The 20,174-nt window shown below is 37.7% G+C and overlaps 1 protein-coding gene across 2 annotated transcripts in view; it reads right to left on the bottom strand.

The window, feature by feature from the left end:
* slit1b (slit homolog 1b (Drosophila)) overlaps positions 1 to 20,174 on the bottom strand; it is a 170,397-nt gene that overhangs the window by 3,854 nt on the left and 146,369 nt on the right. Inside the window, exons 32-37 of one of the 2 annotated variants that reach the window (XM_030132458.1) lie at positions 17,198 to 17,426; positions 15,319 to 15,449; positions 11,998 to 12,152; positions 11,690 to 11,901; positions 5,950 to 6,074; positions 2,280 to 2,488 (exon numbers count right to left, since the gene is read on the bottom strand). In XM_030132458.1, coding sequence (XP_029988318.1) covers positions 2,280 to 2,488; positions 5,950 to 6,074; positions 11,690 to 11,901; positions 11,998 to 12,152; positions 15,319 to 15,449; positions 17,198 to 17,426 — 1,061 coding nt within the window. Of the gene's footprint in view, positions 1 to 2,279; positions 2,489 to 5,949; positions 6,075 to 11,689; positions 12,153 to 15,318; positions 15,450 to 17,197; positions 17,427 to 20,174 lie in introns of both variants that reach the window. The other variant, XM_030132448.1, reaches the window with a different exon arrangement.

Genomic DNA, 20,174 nt, shown 5'->3' with positions numbered 1-20,174 from the left:
TTGCATTATTTCAGGTCTGAAAACACCTGCATTTTTTTTTTTGTTATGCTGACCATGTGTCGTGTTCTGCAAATACATGCTCTAAATAACAGTATTTTTATTTGGAATTTAGGAGAAATGTTGTCGGTAGTTTGGAGAACAAAACAAAAATGTTCATTTTACTCAAACACATACCTATAAATGGTAAAAACAGAGAAAGCGATAATTTTGCAGTGGCCTCTTATATTTTTCCAGATCTGTATGTGACCAATAGAGTGTTTGTTGAAAACAGAGGTGATTTGTGGTTTTACTGTGGCTGTTTTCTGTCTAAAAACAAAGCTAAGGTAACAGAGCTATAATGTAAACTATCAGCTGACACAGCACGTCAACATTATAAGACAGTGTTATTTTGATTGAGTTGTCTTTTTACTACTGGACATAATTCCTGTATTTTCCTGATGTGTCTGAAGAAAAAAAGACTCTTGTTACTTGTTACAACCCTTTAAAAACAACTAAGCTAAAAGTGGCCTAAGACTTACAGTGTTACAGAGTTACAGTGCTGTATTTACCCTTTTTTTAATTGGATAATAATCATTTAGCACCAAAAGATGAGGCATGTTTCCACACAGGTTCTGATTATGGTGAGAAACATAATGTTACAATTTGATTTCTACTTGCTTGGTAAACAAGAAAAATGTCCAAATGATCTATTCTAACTTAAAAAAAGAAACACTTGAATAAAAAGAGTAACTTCCATTTTTGTAGGTTTTACACAGCGCCACTCTCTGCATAATGTCACTAAGTCATAAACATCACTGTACAGCAAAGATTGTGTTCATTCTTTTCCCCATTTCTTCAATCACATCACTCTACATCAGGGATCACCAACCTGGTGCCCGTGGGCGCCAGGTCGCCCGCAAGGACCATGCGAGTCGCCTGCAGGCCTGTTCTAAAAATAGAACTAGTCCAGATGTCTCCAACACGTTGCTCGCGATCTACTGGTAGCTGCCAAGGGTCAATAATATAAGAGCACAAAGTTGAATCGTCATTTAGTTGAACAGGTCTAAATTTCCACCCAATCAAAATTACAAGTGTCCTGCCCCCCTCCCGAGATGAAATGGTCAAGTAGCTGTCAATCAAACTTTAGCACTGAGTTTGCTGTCTGTCATTGGAGAGGGGCGGGGCCCAGGAAGAGCAGGATGAGCCAGATGCCAGGCAGGAAGTGGGTTCAGCCCTGCAACTAAGTGGGCCGAGTATAGTCAGGGAGTTATTTTCACCAACAATGAGACATGGACTTCTGTTTGACAAAAGTGAAAGACAAGTGCGTGTGTCTGATCTGTGGCACGAGCCTGGCAGCCGGTAAAAGACGCAACGTGGAGCGGAATTTCACCATAGTTCACAGCAACTTTTCTGAAGATTCTCCAGTGGGAATCAGCCTCCGTAAAGAGAAGGTAAAAGAGCTGAAAACTAAACCCCAAAAACAACAGTCCATGTTCACTAAACTGACCAAGACCAGCGCTTCAACAGAGGCATCATTACAGTGGTTCACATCCTGGACAAGCACAAACATATGTGCGCTATGTGCGCATGCGCTCAGACAGCTGGAGTTGGACCTGAACAGGTGCCTCTGTGTTTTACTCCAGTGTGATGACTGTAGAAGTGACGGGGATGGTGGATTTATGTGCACAAAGTTGTTCTGTTTTTAATTGATATGTTTTGACAGCATATGTGAATTTAAAAAAGGTCAAATCCTTAAGAAATACAGCAGCACATGCTGGTGAAGTTTTATTGTGTGAGTGACAACATTCTTTTTCACAATTTCAAAGTATTAAAAATGCACATACAGGTGTGTATTATTTGTTTTTAATAATTCTATAAAAATATGCAGGATTGTTCCATTTCATAATTTTTGACATAGTATTAAAATATTTAGGAATACAGCAGCAAATGCTTGTATTTGTTTTTTTCTACTTTTGATTTTCTTAATAAAAGTAAAATAATAGTTTCATATTAACACATTTTAAATATTGTAAATATTAAAACAAAGAAATATCGATAAATAAGTAAATAAAATAAATAAAGAACACAATGTTTCAAACGTATTACACAAAATATGCGTATGTATGAAAACTAGCTATGTAAATAAATGTTGCTCAATTAGAGTAGCTCTCCAGCAACTTCATTATGTAAAAGTTGCTCACAGAAGAGAAAAGGTTGGTGACCCCTGCTCTACATCCTTCTAAATATATGTCAAGTGCAGCTTTTATTCCATAGTTGTATTCGTGACCTTTGCAGCCTACCTATATCACAGCTCTGTCCGGTGAATCCCTGCTGGCAGGTGCAGCTCTCTCCGTCCACCGTCTCTTCACACTGTCCGTGGACACATGGCAGCCCTTGGCACAGACTCGCCGGCTCCCCCTTCAGGTTACACAACACGCCATGGTAACCGTCCTCACAGTCACAGCGATACATCTGTGAGTCCAGCATCACACACGCACCCTTCACACATCTGCAAAAAAACGCCACAAAAACATAAAACTTTATTTAATTATTCATTTTGTTTTGCCGTCAAGGATGTATGCATATATTAATTTCTTTTTTGTATGTCAATATAGGTGGACAAAAGTATCTGTTATATGTTGAATTCAGGTGTTTCTTTTCTAACAGGGGTCTGGGGTACAAAACAATATATATATTTTCTTTAAATTAGTGATAGTTAACAAGACATGGTGGACAGAAAAACAACAACACATAAACAAAGGGAAAATCAAACAAATACACAAACCAAAAACAACAACAACAACAGGGTAGTGACAAATAACAACAATGAAAAAGACAATAAATGTAAAGAGCACTTAAACAATATAACTTGGTTAGGGGCGACAGGGAAAAGGGGAAGAAGGGAGTGTGAATGAAAGTGAGAAAAAGAGAAGGGGGAGTGAGGGGGAAAATAATAATTGTTGTAATAATACAAAAATATATAATACTAGTAGTCTAATTTGCTAGTACTATTGTGGCAGCAGTAGCAGTGGAGGCAGCCACAATACAACAATGAGATAAATAATTGAATATTTGTAATAATGTTCAAAATTTACAAAACAAATAAAACAATAATGGCAAACGTCATAATATAGTTTCATATTGGGATAATTATCAGACCATTGGTTTGTTTTGTTTAAATTACTGTCTTTGCTTCCAAAATGCCAAAATTCCAAAGTTAATCAAATAGTGATGTTTCTAACCTATATGGACAAAAATATTGGGACACATCATGGCTACAGCTATAAGATGTCCTGTTTATGATGATTTGAGAAATAAACATTAATATTTCCTTAAAGTTTAATGGTAGATTTTTCTTCCAAAGTGAGATTTGAAGACAGTAGATGGTTAGTTGTGGTAGAAAATTATTATTTACATTCAAAGCACGAAAAATATTTTAGAAATTTAGAGGTAGAACATTTAAAATCACAGTCATGGATAAAAAAAAAAAAAAAATCCATCTATCAATGTTGAGGGGAATTAAGTAAAAACCATCTCTTAGAAATTTTGGAAGTAATATTACAATTTAAACAAAACCAATCAGTACAATATTTATTTATCTTATCTTCCTAAGTGCAATGTGATGAAAGTAGATGGTTAGTTGTGGTAGAAAATTTTTATTTACAGTCAGAGCACAAAAAAATATTTTAGAAATTTAGAGGTAGAACATTTAAAATCATAGTCATGGATAAAAAACTAAAGAAAAAAAAATCATCATCTCAAATCATCTCTGAGGCATTTTGGAATCAAAGATAACAAAGCTAACAATTGCAACAATATTTATCACAATATAAAACTATATTCTGACATTTGTCATTATTGTTATGTATCCCAGACCCTTGAGAAACACCTGAATTCAAAGTGTCCCAATACTTTTGTCCATATAGTTTATGTACAGTACAGGCCAAAAGTTTGGACACACCTTCTCATTCTTTGCATTTTCTTTATTTTCATGACTATTTACATTGTAGATTCTCACTGAAGGCATCAGAACTATGAATGAACACATGTGGAATTATGTACTTAACAAAAAAGTGTGAAATAACTGAAAACATATCTTATATTCTAGTTTCTTCAAAGTAGCCACCCTTAGCTCTGATGACTGTTTTGCACACTCTTGGCATTCTCTTGATGAGCTTCAAGAGGTAGTCACCTGAAATGGTTTCCTAACAGTCTTGAAGAAGTTCCCAGAGATGCTTAGCACTTGTTGGTCCTTTTGCCTTCACTCTGCGGTCCAGCTCACCCCAAACCATCTCGGTTGGGTTCAGGTCCGGTGACTGTGGAGGCCAGGTCATCTGGCGCAGCACTCCATCACTCTCCTTCTTGGTCAAATATCCCTCACACAGCCTGGAGGTGTGTTTGGGGTCATTGTCCTGTTGAAACATAAATGATGGTCCAACTAAACGCAAACCGGATGGAATGGCATGTCACTTCAGGATGCTGTGGTAGCCATGCTGATTCAGGTTGCCTACAATCTTGAATAAATCCCCAACAGCGTCACCAGCAAAGCACCCCCACACCATCACACCTCCCCCTCCATGCTTCACAGTGGGAACCAGGCATGTAACATCCATCCGTTCACCTTTTCTGCGTCGCACAAAGACACGGCGGTTGGATCCAAAGATCTCAAATTTGGACTCATCAGACCAAAGCACAGATTTCCACTGGTCTAATGTCCATTCCTTGGGTTTCTTGGCCCAAATAAATCTCTTCTGTTTGTTGCCTCTCCTGAGCAGTGGTTTCCTAGCAGCTGTTTGACCATGAAGACCTGATTGGCGCAGTCTCCTCTTAACAGTTGTTGTAGAGATGTGTCTGCTGCTAGAGCTCTGTGTGGTATTCATCTAGTCTCTAATCTGAGCTGCTGTTAATTTGCGATTTCTGAGGCTGGTGACTCAGATGAACTTATCTTCAGCATCAGAGGTGACTCTTGGTCTTCCTTTCCTGGGGCGGTCCTCATGTGAGCCAGTTTCGTTGGAGCGCTTGATGGTTTTTGCGACTGCACTTGGGGACACATTCAAAGTTTTTGAAATTTTCTAGACTGACTGACCTTCATTTCTTAAAGTAATGATGGCCACTCGTTTGTCTTTACTTAGCTGATTGGTTCTCGCCATAATATGCATTCTAACAGTTGTCCAATAGGGCTGTCAGCTGTGCATCAACCTGACTTCTGCACAACACAACTGATGGTCCCAACCCCATCAATAAGGCAAGAAATTCCACTAAGTAACCCTGACAAGGCACAGCTATGAAGTGAAAACCATTTCAGGTGACTACCTCTTGATGCTCATCAAGAGAATGCCAAGGGTGTGCAAGGCAGTCATCAGAGCTAAGGGTGGCTACTTTGAAGAAACTAGAATATAAGAGATGTTTTCAGTTATTTCACACTTTTTTGTTAAGTACATAATTCCGCATGTGTTCATTCATAGTTTTGATGCCTTCAGTGAGAATCTACAATGTAAATAGTCATGAAAATAAAGAAAATGCGAAGAATGAGAAGGTGTGTCCAAACTTTTGGCCTGTACTGTATGTATGTGTATTTTGTGAAAATGACAATTGGGGACAACAATTTTCAAACACATGCAAGGGAACAGACTTTTCATACAGCCTTATGCTGACAGGAAGTTAAATGATAGACTCTTGAGTGGAGAAGGGGTGGGACTAAATGAGTGACACTTCCTCCCACTCCTTTTCCAGTATACAAATGAAGTCTATATATTGTTTTCTTGCATATTTCTAAGTTTTCATGTTGTCTTGAAATCTGTTTTAGTTCTAGGCACTAAGGTCAGATTATTTTGTTTGTTTTGATGCATTTTCCAAATAAAGTGAAACTGAAAGTAAAACAACACAAAGCATTTATCAAGTCAAGGAATTAACTCTGTGAAGTGTAAATAACAGGCAGCAGCTGATGCGTAACAATCACAACACACTCACTTGCTATTTTCACATGGGTTGGCCTCGGTTGCCATGGTGACAACATCCGCTCCAGTAAGGCCTCCTGTTATTGGCTCGTCACAGTGTTGTCCAGTCCAGCCTGGATGGCAGTGACACTGGGGCCCCTGAGGGACAACATATGTTTATTCTGAGCTCAAGACGTGAAGAACAACACTGAAGAAATCTGTTAAACTGGCATCAGTTACACTTGACAGCATTTTGACTGTTTCGGATTGAGGATTGTATGTCTCATGATTTTAGTTCAGTTTAAAGCTTTGGGACACTTGATGAGGTCAATAATACTAATACTAATACTAATACTAATACTAATAATAATAATAATAATAATAATAATAATAATGTTATTATTATTAAGTTTAAGTTACACTTCCTCCCTCTCCTTTTCGAATGTGCAAATTAAGTCATGTACAGTACAGGCCAAAAGTTTGGACACACCTTCTCATTCTTTGCATTTTCTTTATTTTCATGACTATTTACATTGTAGATCCTCACTGAAGGCATCAAAACTATGAATGAACACATGTGGAATTATGTACTTAACAAAAAAGTGTGAAATAACTGAAAACATCTCTAATATTCTAGTTTCTTCAAAGTAGCCACCCTTAGCTCTGATGACTGTTTTGCACACTCTTGGCATTCTCTTGATGAGCTTCCAGAGGTAGTCACCTGAAATGGTTTCCTAACAGTCTTGAAGAAGTTCCCAGAGATGCTTAGCACTTGTTGGTCCTTTTGCCTTCACTCTGCGGTCCAGCTCAACCAAACCATCTCGGTTGGGTTCAGGTCCGGTGACTGTGGAGGCCAGGTCATCTGGCGCAGCACTCCATCACTCTCCTTCTTGGTCAGATATCCCTCACACAGCCTGGAGGTGTGTTTGGGGTCATTGTCCTGTTGAAACATAAATGATGGTCCAACTAAACACAGACCGGATGGAATGGCACGTCGCTGCAGGATGCTGTGGTAGCCATGCTGCTTCAGGTTGCCTTCAATCTTGAATAAATCCCCAACAGCGTCACCAGCAAAGCACCCCCACACCATCACACCTCCTCCTCCATGCTTCACGGTGGGAACCAGGCATGTCATCCATCCGTTTACCTTTTCTCCATCGCACAAAGACACGGCGGTTGGATCCAAAGATCTCAAATTTGGACTCATCAGACCAAAGCACAGATTTCCACTGGTCTAATGTCCATTCCTTGGGTTTCTTGGCCCAAATAAATCTCTTCTGTTTGTTGCCTCTCCTTAGCAGTGGTTTCCTAGCAGCTGTTTGACCATGAAGGCCTGATTGGTGCAGTCTCCTCTTAACAGTTGTTGTAGAGATGTGTCTGCTGCTAGAGCTCTGTGTGGTATTCATCTGGTCTCTAATCTGAGCTGCTGTTAATTTGCGATTTCTGAGGCTGGTGACTCAGATGAATTTATCTTCAGCATCAGAGGTGACTCTTGGTCTTCCTTTCCTGGGGCGGTCCTCATGTGAGCCAGTTTCGTTGGAGCGCTTGATGGTTTTTGCGACTGCACTTGGGGACACATTCAAAGTTTTTGAAATTTTCTAGACTGACTGACCTTCATTTCTTAAAGTAATGATGGCCACTCGTTTGTCTTTACTTAGCTGATTGGTTCTCGCCATAATATGCATTCTAACAGTTGTCCAATAGGGCTGTCAGCTGTGCATCAACCTGACTTCTGCACAACACAACTGATGGTCCCAACCCCATCAATAAGGCAAGAAATTCCACTAAGTAACCCTGACAAGGCACAGCTATGAAGTGAAAACCATTTCAGGTGACTACCTCTGGAAGCTCATCAAGAGAATGCCAAGAGTGTGCAAAGCAGTCATCAGAGCTAAGGGTGGCTACTCTGAAGAAACTAGAATATAAGAGATGTTTTCAGTTATTTCACACTTTTTTGGTAAATACATAATTCCGCATGTGTTCATTCATAGTTTTGATGCCTTCAGTGAGACTCTACAATGAAAATAGTCATGAAAATAAAGAAAATGCGAAGAATGAGAAGGTGTGTCCAAACTTTTGGCCTGTACTGTATATGTATACGTTTTAATTTTGTTTTTTGTTTTCTTCCATAACTTCTTACTACCTGTTTTATTTCTAAGGACTAAGTAAGATTACTTTGTCTTGTTGCTATTCGAAATAAACTAAACAAAAATAAGTAAATAAATAAAATAATAATAATGTGATTTTCTATAGCGTTTGGGCATTTACACAAAGATACTAGGACTGAAGATAAAACACCTCAAACTGTCACTTGTTTCACAAAACCGTCCTTTAGTTAATGTCGTTAATGTTGATTAGATGTTGTCGTAATGTTCTTGTCTGTGGATAAGATATCAAAGATGATCCCAGAGGTTGTCTGATTGTTACGGAACCAATATTTTTCACTAAATTATTGTTTCCTTAGTGAACAGAGTCAATTCTCCCATAGGACTCCACTCAGATAGAGGAATCCATGATGTGGTTTCACCCAGTGTTGGGAATAACTAACGCCGTTATTATTTTCCAGTAATGAGTAATGTAATTAGTTACTACTTGAAACGTTACAACGCCATTACCGTTACCGGCAGGGAAATGTGGCGTGTTAGTATGCACTAATATCTAACAGCTGTTATTATGGCTTGCTTAGTCACACACTAGAGGTGTGACGTTCGTGGATGAGTTGAGTCTTTTGAACGGCTCTTTTAAGTGAACGATAAGAATCGATTTGTTGCGAGCCATTTGTTTGCGAAATTGCCCACGCTGCCTTCATGTGTCCCCTGTGTGGCCCATGAGTCTGAGTTGTCCACGCTGCTTTCACTTGAACGACTAATGGCATCTCCGAGTTTGAGTTGTCCACAGCAGACCCTATTCACTTGAACACAGCTATGTGTGCAGCTAACTGAGGGGAGGAGTTGTCAGTGGATTTCAGGGATGTCTTTTAATTTGGTTCACACTCCAATAAATATGAAGTTAAATGAAATACTCGCCTATGCTGTTCTACTCTCTGCCACTGGCCCGTGAAACACACTCAAAAATCAGTTTTCTTTTATATATTTGAAGGATCTTCAAAAAAAGTAACGCAATAATTACTTTCCCTGGTAACAATTTACATTTATGAAGGAGCAATTTCGTAACTTATTCAATTACTTTTTTTGGGAAAGTAACGAGTAACTATAACTAATAACTTTTTAAAAGTAATTTGCCCAACACTGGTTTCACCAGAGTTTGAAATCTTGAGTTATTGATTTACATGTAGAGTAGAATAATCCACCTTCTTGACTTAAGTCTGACTGACTCTGGAACAAAACAAAAAAAGGAAAGGAAAGAACATGGGGTGATAAAAAAACAAAAACAAATGGCAGATGCTGAAGGCATTTCCTAAATTTACACCCCATCCCCCCTATATCACATCATGTGCACATGCAACCAAATTGTAAATATGTAAATAATATTTAAATTTAAATGTATATAAATATTTGGGTCAAAACACAGTATTTGAAATCTAACTGATGGGACATTTTAGAGACAATTTGACAGATTATTGCTGCTAAATGACCCACATTTTTACTTTCAAATTCATTTTTGCTTTAGTTGGACCATAAGGGATTATCCAAAACAAGGAGTTACTTTATTTTGAAATGAATGTTGGACTGGCCAACAATCAAAGGTTGCTCTTTGATGGGACATTAATGTGTTTTGACCTTTTCATATAAATAGCCAATTTCTTTCTTTCTTCTTTATATTTTATGTTATCTTATCTTCGCTAAATGTTGACAGTGATAAATATCAGACTGTAAAATGTCTCGTGACAGGCCTAGAAATCCTCAGGTTTCATTGGTGGAGGTGGTCAACGGTCAACACCAGGGTTTGAGGAGGTTCAGGACAAGGACAGCTCCAGATCTGAGTTCTTCCCTGTTTCCTTGATACCACTGCTGCTTAGACGCTGACCTTCTGTTTCTGCTTGTTTCTGGTGACATAATACTGATGCATTTTCTTTAGATTTATACCAAATTTGTTGAGGAAATTGAAACCTTGAAAATAGAAACTGTTCATTTTAGCTGTATTCATCTACATTTAGAGAACATACATGATATGGACAAAAGTAGGGGGACACATTGAAGTGTTTCTTTTCTAACGGGTCTGGGATACAAAACAGTGATGACAAATGTCATAATATAATTTCATTTTGTGATAAATATCATTGCATTGGTTAGTTTTGTTTAAATTGTTATCTTTGCCACCAAAATGCCTCAGAGACGATTTTAACTAATTCCTCTCAACATTTTTATTTTTTTATTCGTGACTATGATTTTAAATGTTCTACCTCTAAATTTCTTAAATGTTTTTCGTGCTCTCACTATAAATAATAATTTTCTACCACAACTAACCATCTATTTTCTTCAAATCTTACTTTGGAAGAAAAATCCCCCATTAAAATTTAATTGCTGTTTATAAACTATATGAACAAAAATATTGGGACACATCCTGGCTTATCAGACCATTGGTTTGTTTTGTTTAAATTATTATCTTTGCTTCCAAAATGCCAAAATTCCAAAGTTAATCAAATAGTGATGTTTCTAACCTATGTGGACAAAAATATTGTGACACATCATGGCTACAGCTGTAAGATGTCCTGTTCAGGCTGATTTGAGAAATAAACATTAATATTTCCTTAAAGTTTAATGGGAGATTTTTCTTCCTAAGTGAGATTTGAAGAAAGTAGATGGTTAGCTGTGGTAGAAAATTTTTATTTACATTCAGAGCACGAAAAATATTTTAGAAATTTAGAGGATGAACATTTAAAATCACAGTCATGGATAAAAAAAATCAATCTATCTATCAATGTTGAGGGAAATTAAGTAAAAACCATCTCTTAGACATTTTGGAAGCAATATTACAATTTAAACAAAACTAACCAATGCAATGATATTTATTTATCTTATCTTCCTAAGTGCAATGTGATGAAAGTAGATGGTTAGTTGTGGTAGAAAATTATTATTTACGGTTAGAGCACAAAAAAATATTTTAGAAATTTAGAGGTAGAACATTTAAAATCATAGTCATGGATAAAAAACAAAAGAAAAAAAATCATCATCTCAAATCATCTCAGGCATCTCAGACTGTCGGTGAGCGAGCCTTTTCCTTCCGTGCGCCAACACTTTGGAACAGTCTTCCTCTGGACATAAGGCAGGCATGCTCTGTGGATGTTTTTAAAGCAAAGCTCAAGACCCACTTGTTCACTCTGTGTTATAAGTCGTGATGTTCTTTTTCTGTTAATGTTTTTAGCCTTTATGTTTTATTGTTTTATTGTGATTGATTTTATATCTGTACAGCACTTTGATTGAAAGCGCTTTACAAATAAATTATTATTATTATTATTTTGGAATCAAAGATAACAATTTAAACCAAACTCACCGATGCAACAATATTTATCCCAATATAAAACTATATTATGACATTTGTCACTATTGTTTTATTGTGAGATGTGAAAGAAAGTAGATGGTTAGTTGTGGTAGAAAATTATTATTTACAGTCAGAGCATGAAAAATATTTCAGAAATTTAGAGGTAGAACATTTAAAATCATAGTCATGGATAAAAAAAAAAATTAAAAAATCATCATCTCAAATCATCTCTGAGCCAGTTGTGGTGGATGTAAACAGTACAGACATGGTTAGAAACATCCTGTTGAGTTTTGGAGAACACTTGTGATTCTGCAGTAGGTGTTCAGACGTACCTGTGCAGCGTTGGGTTGGCAGACGCCGTGCAGACAGTAGAGTTTGCGGCAGGCCTGGCAGCCCGGCACCACGCCTGGCTTCATGTGGCTGCGGGTGAAATCCTGCAGCTCGTGGTTGATGTAAAGGTTCCTGATGCAGCCGTGGAAACTGGACACGTTGAGGGTCTGAGAGGAAAGACCCGAGGACGCCGGCATCACCTCCTCAGGCATACCTGGGTAAAAAGGGTGACACAGACACAGACAGGGCTCGGACAGTTCCATCAGGGTCAAGAACAGGCTGGTTCTCCACCACCTTTCCCTGCTCTTACCTCCAACATAAAGAGGGGCGTCGCCTGTCACCAGCTGGCTCCGCCCCTGACTGTCCAGTGTGGTGGGCTCTCCTCCGTCCACTGACAGGTTCACCATGTGGTTAAAGGTCACCAGCTCCACAGTGTGGAAATGTCCGTCATTCACTGTCTCAGGACTGGAAGAACACCAGTGACACAGAGTTCATTTCAGCATTTACAGTGGAAGCACAGATACTACTAATAATAAAACTATTATTATTATTATTATTGTCATTATTATTATTATTATTATTATTATTATTATTATTATTATTATTATATTGAATGAAGAAGGTTTGGTTGACTTTACAGAATCATTAAAGGTACTGTGGGCCATATTTTTATGATTAAATGATTGTATAGTTCAGACAGAGGAGCCAGTCTACGTCACAAACCACAGAATTAACCTTAAAGCTTTAAGATGCATTTAACAACAATTCAACCAGAGTACCCCTGTTGTTTTGCTTTGCAGCCCTTCTTTTTCCTCTTCTCCTTCTTCCTCCTTCTCTTTTTCTTCTTCTTCCTCTTCTTTTTCCTTTTCTTCCTCTTCTTCTCCTACCTCTTCATCTTCTTCTTTTTCCTCTTCTTCGTCCTCCTCCTTTTTCCTCTTCTTCTCCTCCTTCTTGTTCTTCTTCTTCTTCCTACTCTTCTTCTTCTTCCTCTTCTTCTTATTTTTCCTTTTCTTCCTCTTTTTCCTCTTCTTTGTCCTCCTCTTTTTTCCTCTTCTTCCTACTCTTCTTCTTCCTCTTCTTCCTCTTTTTCGTCCTCCTTTTTTCCTCTTCTTCCTACTCTTTTCTTCCTCTTCTTTTTCCTCCTCCTCTTCTTCATCTTCTTTTTCCTTTTCTTCTTCTTCTTGTTCTCCTCCTTCCTACTCTTCTTCTTCTTCTTTTTCTTCCTCTTCTTCTTCTTCGTCGTCTTCTTCTTTTTCCTTTTCTTCTTCTTCTTCTCCTACCTCTTCTTCTTTTTTTTTTTCACCTCCTCCTACCTCTCCTGGGCATTTTGCTTGTTTGGGGGTGCAGAAAAATATTGTCAGACTGGGGGGAGCAGAGCATCCACTTTGGCAGGCACTGCCCCCCCTCCCAACATCTACCTCTACCTCTAACGTCTTCTTCCTTCCTTCCTCCTCCTTTTTCTTAATAGCCTGGGTTTATGTTTCTGATTGTGTGTCAGCCCACTGAGCTTCCCACATATCATCCACCACATTTAACCACTCCACACCTGATCAAGTGGACTCTCAGCTTTAAGTGTCCTCTGGCTGCATCTGTGATTAAACCAGAAAACCCACAGTAGTGCTGTCATCTGTCTGCATTCCCAAACACTGCAGGACTTTCTCTGAGCGACAGCGTGGCTCATACGCTAACAGGCTCTGAGTGCGGTTGCTGTGTTAGAGTGTATAGGTGATGGGAGCTAAGTGGCTGCTCGGGGTGACAGGGACATTGTGAAACGTTAAAGCTCTGATTTTAACTGTGGAAATTAACATGCCCTCACTATAATAAAAATATGCACTGCATGCATATGTGAAAAAGTAAAACCACCCACTGACCTAACAATTGACCTTTCATGTTATAGCTGGTGCTTTATGTGCGCAAATGTGTGTTCAAAGTGCTAAGAAACTTCCATTACAAGGGCTTGACAATCAACCTGGTTTAAGAGACGTTACATTTAATCAATCCGAGGCCACATATTAAATTATAACACATTAAACTGGTCAAGTTCAGCACTTGAAAGCAGTTATATTTAGTATTTCTGCGTCAAATGCTCAAAAATAACTCAAAAGAATCATGAAGGTGTTTAGAAATGACTTATTCTGATACTGTGTCAAAGGTGTCCATCAGAGGCGATTTCTCATAGACTGCAAGGGAAGCTCAGCTTCCCCTAAAATTACGAAAATTAAATGGTTAAAGATGTACGGTTGTGTTGACAATTCATTGACTACAAATGTGTTAGAACACGTTCATCTCACAGACGAGTTCGTTCAGAATCAGCTTTATCACAAATTAACGGACTTGATGTTGTTCACTTCTCATACATTCCCGTTATGCTGTTTTCTCATATGATCTATGGTCAATGCATTTGCCCGTAGATGCTCGGCATCCATGCACTTCAATGGGACTGAGTGGAACAGTTTCTTTCATTGCCTCAAAACTGGACGGTAATTGGATAAATGCCACGATGTTGTCCCGCCCCCAGACACTCGGCGTCTCTGGGGGTGAATGGAGCTGTGGGCGGACCTCGGCCGGGCTGGACGCCAGGCTTCCATGTGCTGATTGGAGGATCAGTTGAAAGGCTGAATCTCATTTGATTGACAGGTATTTTGAGATCTACTCCTTCACAGTGTTCAGTGTAATACCGTTGTGCATTCTGCTGTGAAATGGAGAGAGAAACCACTACGAAATTACTTGTTCATTTCTTGCACTGTAAATAAAACACACTCATTGTACTTACTTGTTTCAATTTAACAGAATTTCAACGTTTTCTTGTTTAGTTGGTATGATAAGGTCACTGACCATTTTCTTAAAGGGAACGGAGAGCCGAATTTATGTTTAAATAACTTGACCTTTTTTTTTTAATGTAAGCTGACAATGAGCTTCCCCTGTCTGAAAGACGAGCAGCCACCACTGGTGTCCATGTACAAACTGAATGTATTCACAGTCACCACCTGACGAGTCACTGTGAATGTACGTGGCCACTAGAGGGAGTTCTGAGTCCCTCTGCAGAGGCCAAAACAAGGATGAGAACCAGTAAGAAACAGTTGAACCGAAAAATGTAATTGAAAATTGAAGCACTATTGTTGTTTCCATCAGGTAATGTTTTAGTCTGAGCTCCATCTGCAAACATTGATTCCTTTCAATGGTTTCAAAGAGAGAGGGAAATCTTAGGAATCAAGGCTGTTGATCTGTCAATGTTGGATTGGTTTTTTTTATATGTGTGTGTGTCTGCAAATGCTTTTATTGTAAAGTGTAATGATGTGACTGTATCACTGCTGTCATGGCCAGGTCTCCCATGACAGAGAGATCCCCAACCTGGTTAAATAAAGATTAAATAAAATATATAAATACACAAATAAAATAAATAAATGTTTGATTACATCTGCTGCTTCACGGTTTTGAGTTTGATTCACATGCAAATCAGTACTAACGTTGTTGATGTTCAGCGATTATGAACACATTGTTTTCCATTCACAGACTCGTATCGGCCTCTGTTTATTTGGTTAAAACTCATCCCTGTTGGCCTTTGTGGTGTTTTGTACTGGATAATATTCTGACATATTTGCATACAGTCTGGTTGTGTGTGTGTTTCTACCTGTAGATGGCTGTGGCCGGCTGGTTTCCAGGGTCATACGTGACCCTAACGTGACCCTGGTGGAGCTCTACCGCAATTGGCTCGTTGTCTCCGTTATAGAGCAGAATACCGTTTTCTTCTGCTGTTGACACCTAAAACATGCAAGCAAGTTTTTCTTTTCAGCATTATTTCTTTCACACATAAATACTAAACCAATAAGAAAATAAAATACTAAAACTCATACAAAAACACAGCTCCCAAAAGCATATGGTAAAGGTAAAATATGAACGCACAAAACTACCTTTAATATTGGTGGTCAGATGTATAATTAAAGTATCTCTGAGTCAATCAGTGGAAAATGACACAGAAATTAGGAAGTATTTACACATCTATGTGGTTCATGAATTTCTTTTTAGTGATCTTTGTACACTATTATACATATATTATCAAATATTTGACCCATAAAAACCTAGAACCATGTTTACAGCGATTTCCATAAGATTTTTTTTAACCATTTAACCTTTCCCGAGTTTTTCACCATTTATTACAATATTCTCCTCTACATTTTGTGTTTTTTTTTCACTGAAAATTAAATATTTTCCTATATTTAATTCACTGATCATGTATTTTATATGTTCATTAAAGCTCAGAGTAAATCAAGTGGTTAATATTATACTGGTGAATCAATGTTGTACAAGGTGACGGTGTTTCCTCCAATTATTTACATGCATTTATAGGACTAGTAGATCAATAGGTATTAAACAATTTACATCAGTAGATGCTTTTGGTCGCCAGCAGCTTTGAGGATTAAACATAAATTGTGCAAAAATGAAGGAATTTCATTCAGAGTAAATTTTACCTGGTGGCAGTTAAAGGTATAAATGCCCATATTTTAATCCGGATTAATTTTTACAATATTTAACAGAAGTGAGAGCAGCACAACACAGCTTTAGGAAATGTTAAAAACTAGGACGCTTGAATACTTTATTAAAACACAGAACAGATAAAAAGCTTCAGGTAAATTTGACTCATTGATGTTTATAAATTATACAGACAAAAATATTGGGACACATCATGGCTGCAGCGGTAAGATGTCCAGTTCATGCTGATTTGAGATATAAATGTCAATATTTCCTTAAAGTTTAATGGGGGATTTTTCTTCCTTACTGAGAAGTGAAGAACGTAGATGGTTCATTGTGGTATAAAATTATTATTTACAGTCAGAGCACAAAAAATATTTTAGAAATTCAGAGGTAGAACATTTAAAATCGCCAGCAGCTTTGAAGATTTTCCTGTATTTTCTGTGTTTTCCTGTGTATTGTTTATTTCCGGGGAGGTATTCACATAAGCCTTTTTTGGCTTCTATCCTCTACTGCACAATGATGTTACTTGTTTGAATGTTGTTATTGTTTTTTAATTTTTCTCTTGCTGTTTTATGATGTGCAAATAAATAAATAGATAAATAAATAAATAGTAGTCATGGATAAAAAAAACAAACAAGTGAAATTAAGTACAAACCATCTCTGAGGCATTTTTGAAAGCAGATAACAATTTAAAGTAACCTAACCAATGCAATACAATGATATTTATCACAATATAAAACTGTATTATGATGTTTGGTATTATTGTTTTGTAGTCCAGACTCCTGTTGGAAAAGAAACACCTGAATTCAATGTGTCCCAATACTTTTGTCCATATAGCATATTTCTGTTTTCATACAATGACACGAAACAAAAACAAGATAAATAGAAGATAACTCCACTATATGTGATGTGAAAACTGACTGTGAGTCAAAGGCAGATGAGAGTATCTGTGGTAAAGTTGTGTGTGTCTGTTGTTATGGTCTGTCTGCTCCTCACACTGAGATTCCTCTGGTGTGTTTGTCTGTTTGTGTCCTCACCTGCAGGGTGATGTTGGCCTGAGGCCAGTTCTTCACATCTTGGAGTTGAACATACGAATCTCTGTCGACGAAGTTCACGCTGACGAGCTTCTCGCAGCTTTGTCCCTCGAAGCCTGGCAGGCACTGGCAGACTGCAGCGCCCGTCTTCTCCACACAGGGGGCGTCGTTCTGACACTGAGCCAGCTGGCAGGGCGACGGGGGAGGGACGGCCGCCTCACAAAACTCACCGCTTCAGGACAAAGGAAACAGGGTAATACAGACTGAACTGTGGGTGTATTCATGCACAGAAGGGGTTGTTTTCTGTGGGAGACCATGTTAAGATGAGGACCAGACCTTGACATGGCACTGCTGAATGAAAGACACCAGTTTACAGTCACCTGCACACCTTCAAACACATGACTTCATACATGTACAGGGCTCTTACAGCTAAAGAGACGTTACATTTAAGACTTTTTAAATGACACTTAGGATGCAACTTATGGCACACTTTACAATAATCAACTGTGAAGAAAAAAAATCAACATCCATTACTTAGCGCTTGGGGTCAAAATGTTGTTTTTACTGTGTCACTGTGTCATTTTGCTAATAATAATAAAAGAAGAGGTTATAAATTATAAAATTACCTGTACATTTCCATTATACATTGTACATATTTCTTCCAACTGTAGTATAGAGTTGGCTTTTATTTGTATTCCTTTGCAGTTTTGCATATTGTCAATATTTTTCGGTATAATTTTGTGTGATATTTTTATACAGTCTATACAGACTTCATAGAGTGAAATGTTTATACAGTCTTTTGTATTTCAAGTGTTTGTTGCTAAACTGATTTTCATTGTTCTTGTAACAGTGACAATAAAGATCGATTCTAAAGATTTCCTTTTCTTTTTTATCAGTAGATTTTTTACCCTTACATGTTTCAGGTACAACCTGTAGCCTTCCTCTATCTGTCTGACAAAAAAGAAAAGGAAATCTTTACATTTTGAGGAGACAGTGTGAACCTGATTGGACTATAAAGAGCTACTGTATTGTATTGTATTGTGTTCTAGATCCTCTGATACAGTTAATTTCTTTACTTTCTTGGTAAATTCCACTGGCATTTTCAGTTGAATAACCTCTCAGCTGGCATGTTTGTTTCTGCACATGAAATTTGACACCATGGCAACGTGGCCCTATTGTTTATCTGTTGCTAGGTAACCCACTCCAATGATGATTCTATGATTCTGAACATAGCAACGTGATTTGCCATTGTATTCCAAAATCACTAGGGTCAATGGCATAAATGTAGCTAAGATTTCCCAGAATCACCAATTCTCAGAAAGCCTGTTTGTCTTGATAATGTCTTTCTGTGACATTCATCCTTTAAGATCAATCCAACAACACATTTTTCCTCCATGATGAATAAGTTCATTCAGGATTATGAATAGAATTCCCAAAATTAGGCTGGCCAGCATCATAAAAATTCTGGAAAATCTTAGCTACATTTATGTCATTGACCCTGGCGAAATTGGGTCAGCTGACCAGCTCCATCCAATTTCCGAGAAGTCTCTACTACAGGCATCAACCTGAGCCAGTTCTGAGAAATCTGTAATTATTCTATCTGAACCATCATGCAGTTCCACACCCTAGTTCAAATATCTCAAGTATTATCATAACTTGTGTAACAATCATTGCCATTATACTGTTAAAAATGCCATTTACACCTTCATTTGTGTACAATTTGAAGAAAATATAGTCATGCAGTTGAAAAAAATATTAAAAATAGAACTAGTTCTGTCCCAAAGCTAACATTTTGTGCACAACATCTTGAAACATACATGAAGACATAGTAAAAATTTAAAAATTTTCATTAACTGGCCACATAGTTATTTGGGTGCTCAAATAAAGAGTATTTTTGTGAAAAACTGAAATTGACCCATTTTATTCATTGCCTCACAGCAACACTTTTCATTGAAATGTAGTCTTTTTGCAGTATATTGTTGCATCTTGACCATAAGAATCCATGCAAAACATATTAGGTCTCTACATTCATCCATTATGGCACAGCGCAAGCCTGAAGAGAGAGGACATTTTGAAGAATTAGCCTTTTTGCCTGATTTTAAGGCCTCATGGACCAAACATGAAGGCACCTACAATTATTTTGATGCAAAATATGGTCTTTTCAGGGGGATTTCACCCCAGACAGTAAGTTTCAGCAGTGTGGCTTGAATACCTAAGGAGACATAGCTCCTCAAATTTGGCCGAAAAGCAAATTTGCAAAACTAAAAAATAAAAATCTTAATTTTCAAAGGGCTGTATCTCCTAAACTATTATAGATATGACATTACAGTTTTGGATGTGTTCGTTTATCTGGTAGGTGAACAAGTGTGAATTTTTTCAGAAATTTCTGAAGGGGTCATGTGGGGACCATTGGTTGAATTGCCATGGAACGACCCAATAATAATAATAATAATAATAATAATAATGATAATAATAATAAATTAATTCTGACATAGATATATAGAGACAAACAAACAACCACTCTCACATTCACACCTATAATGTAAGTGCTGGTGAAATAAGATGACCAGTGACCGTAGGCTACACAAGCCCAACCCCTCCCCCCAACACACACAAACACACACACACACACACACACACACACACACACACACGCAAAAGCCAATGTAACCACTGGTGACAAAGTGATAAAAACTACAAATACTGTTGTTTTGTCCATCAAACACAGCTGTAAATGAAAAGAATGGAATTTGGTGGTGAAATGTCAGTGTTTCTTTTACACGGATGAGTCTGATTCTGAGGCTTATGAAGGTGTAAAGTTATTATGGGATGTTATGTTTGCCAAGTTGCTGCTGCAGTGGTTTATTTTATTATACTTTAGCATATTTTATGGTAGTTTTTATTCTATTCTATTTAGCGTATCTGTTTTATTTATTATTTTATCCTCATTCATGCTGCACACCAGACCTGGGTAACTGTA

Source organism: Sphaeramia orbicularis, chromosome 1 (assembly GCF_902148855.1).
Source record: "Sphaeramia orbicularis chromosome 1, fSphaOr1.1, whole genome shotgun sequence".
Lineage (NCBI taxonomy): Eukaryota > Metazoa > Chordata > Actinopteri > Kurtiformes > Apogonidae > Sphaeramia > Sphaeramia orbicularis.
This window is presented reverse-complemented; position numbering and strand designations above follow the sequence as displayed.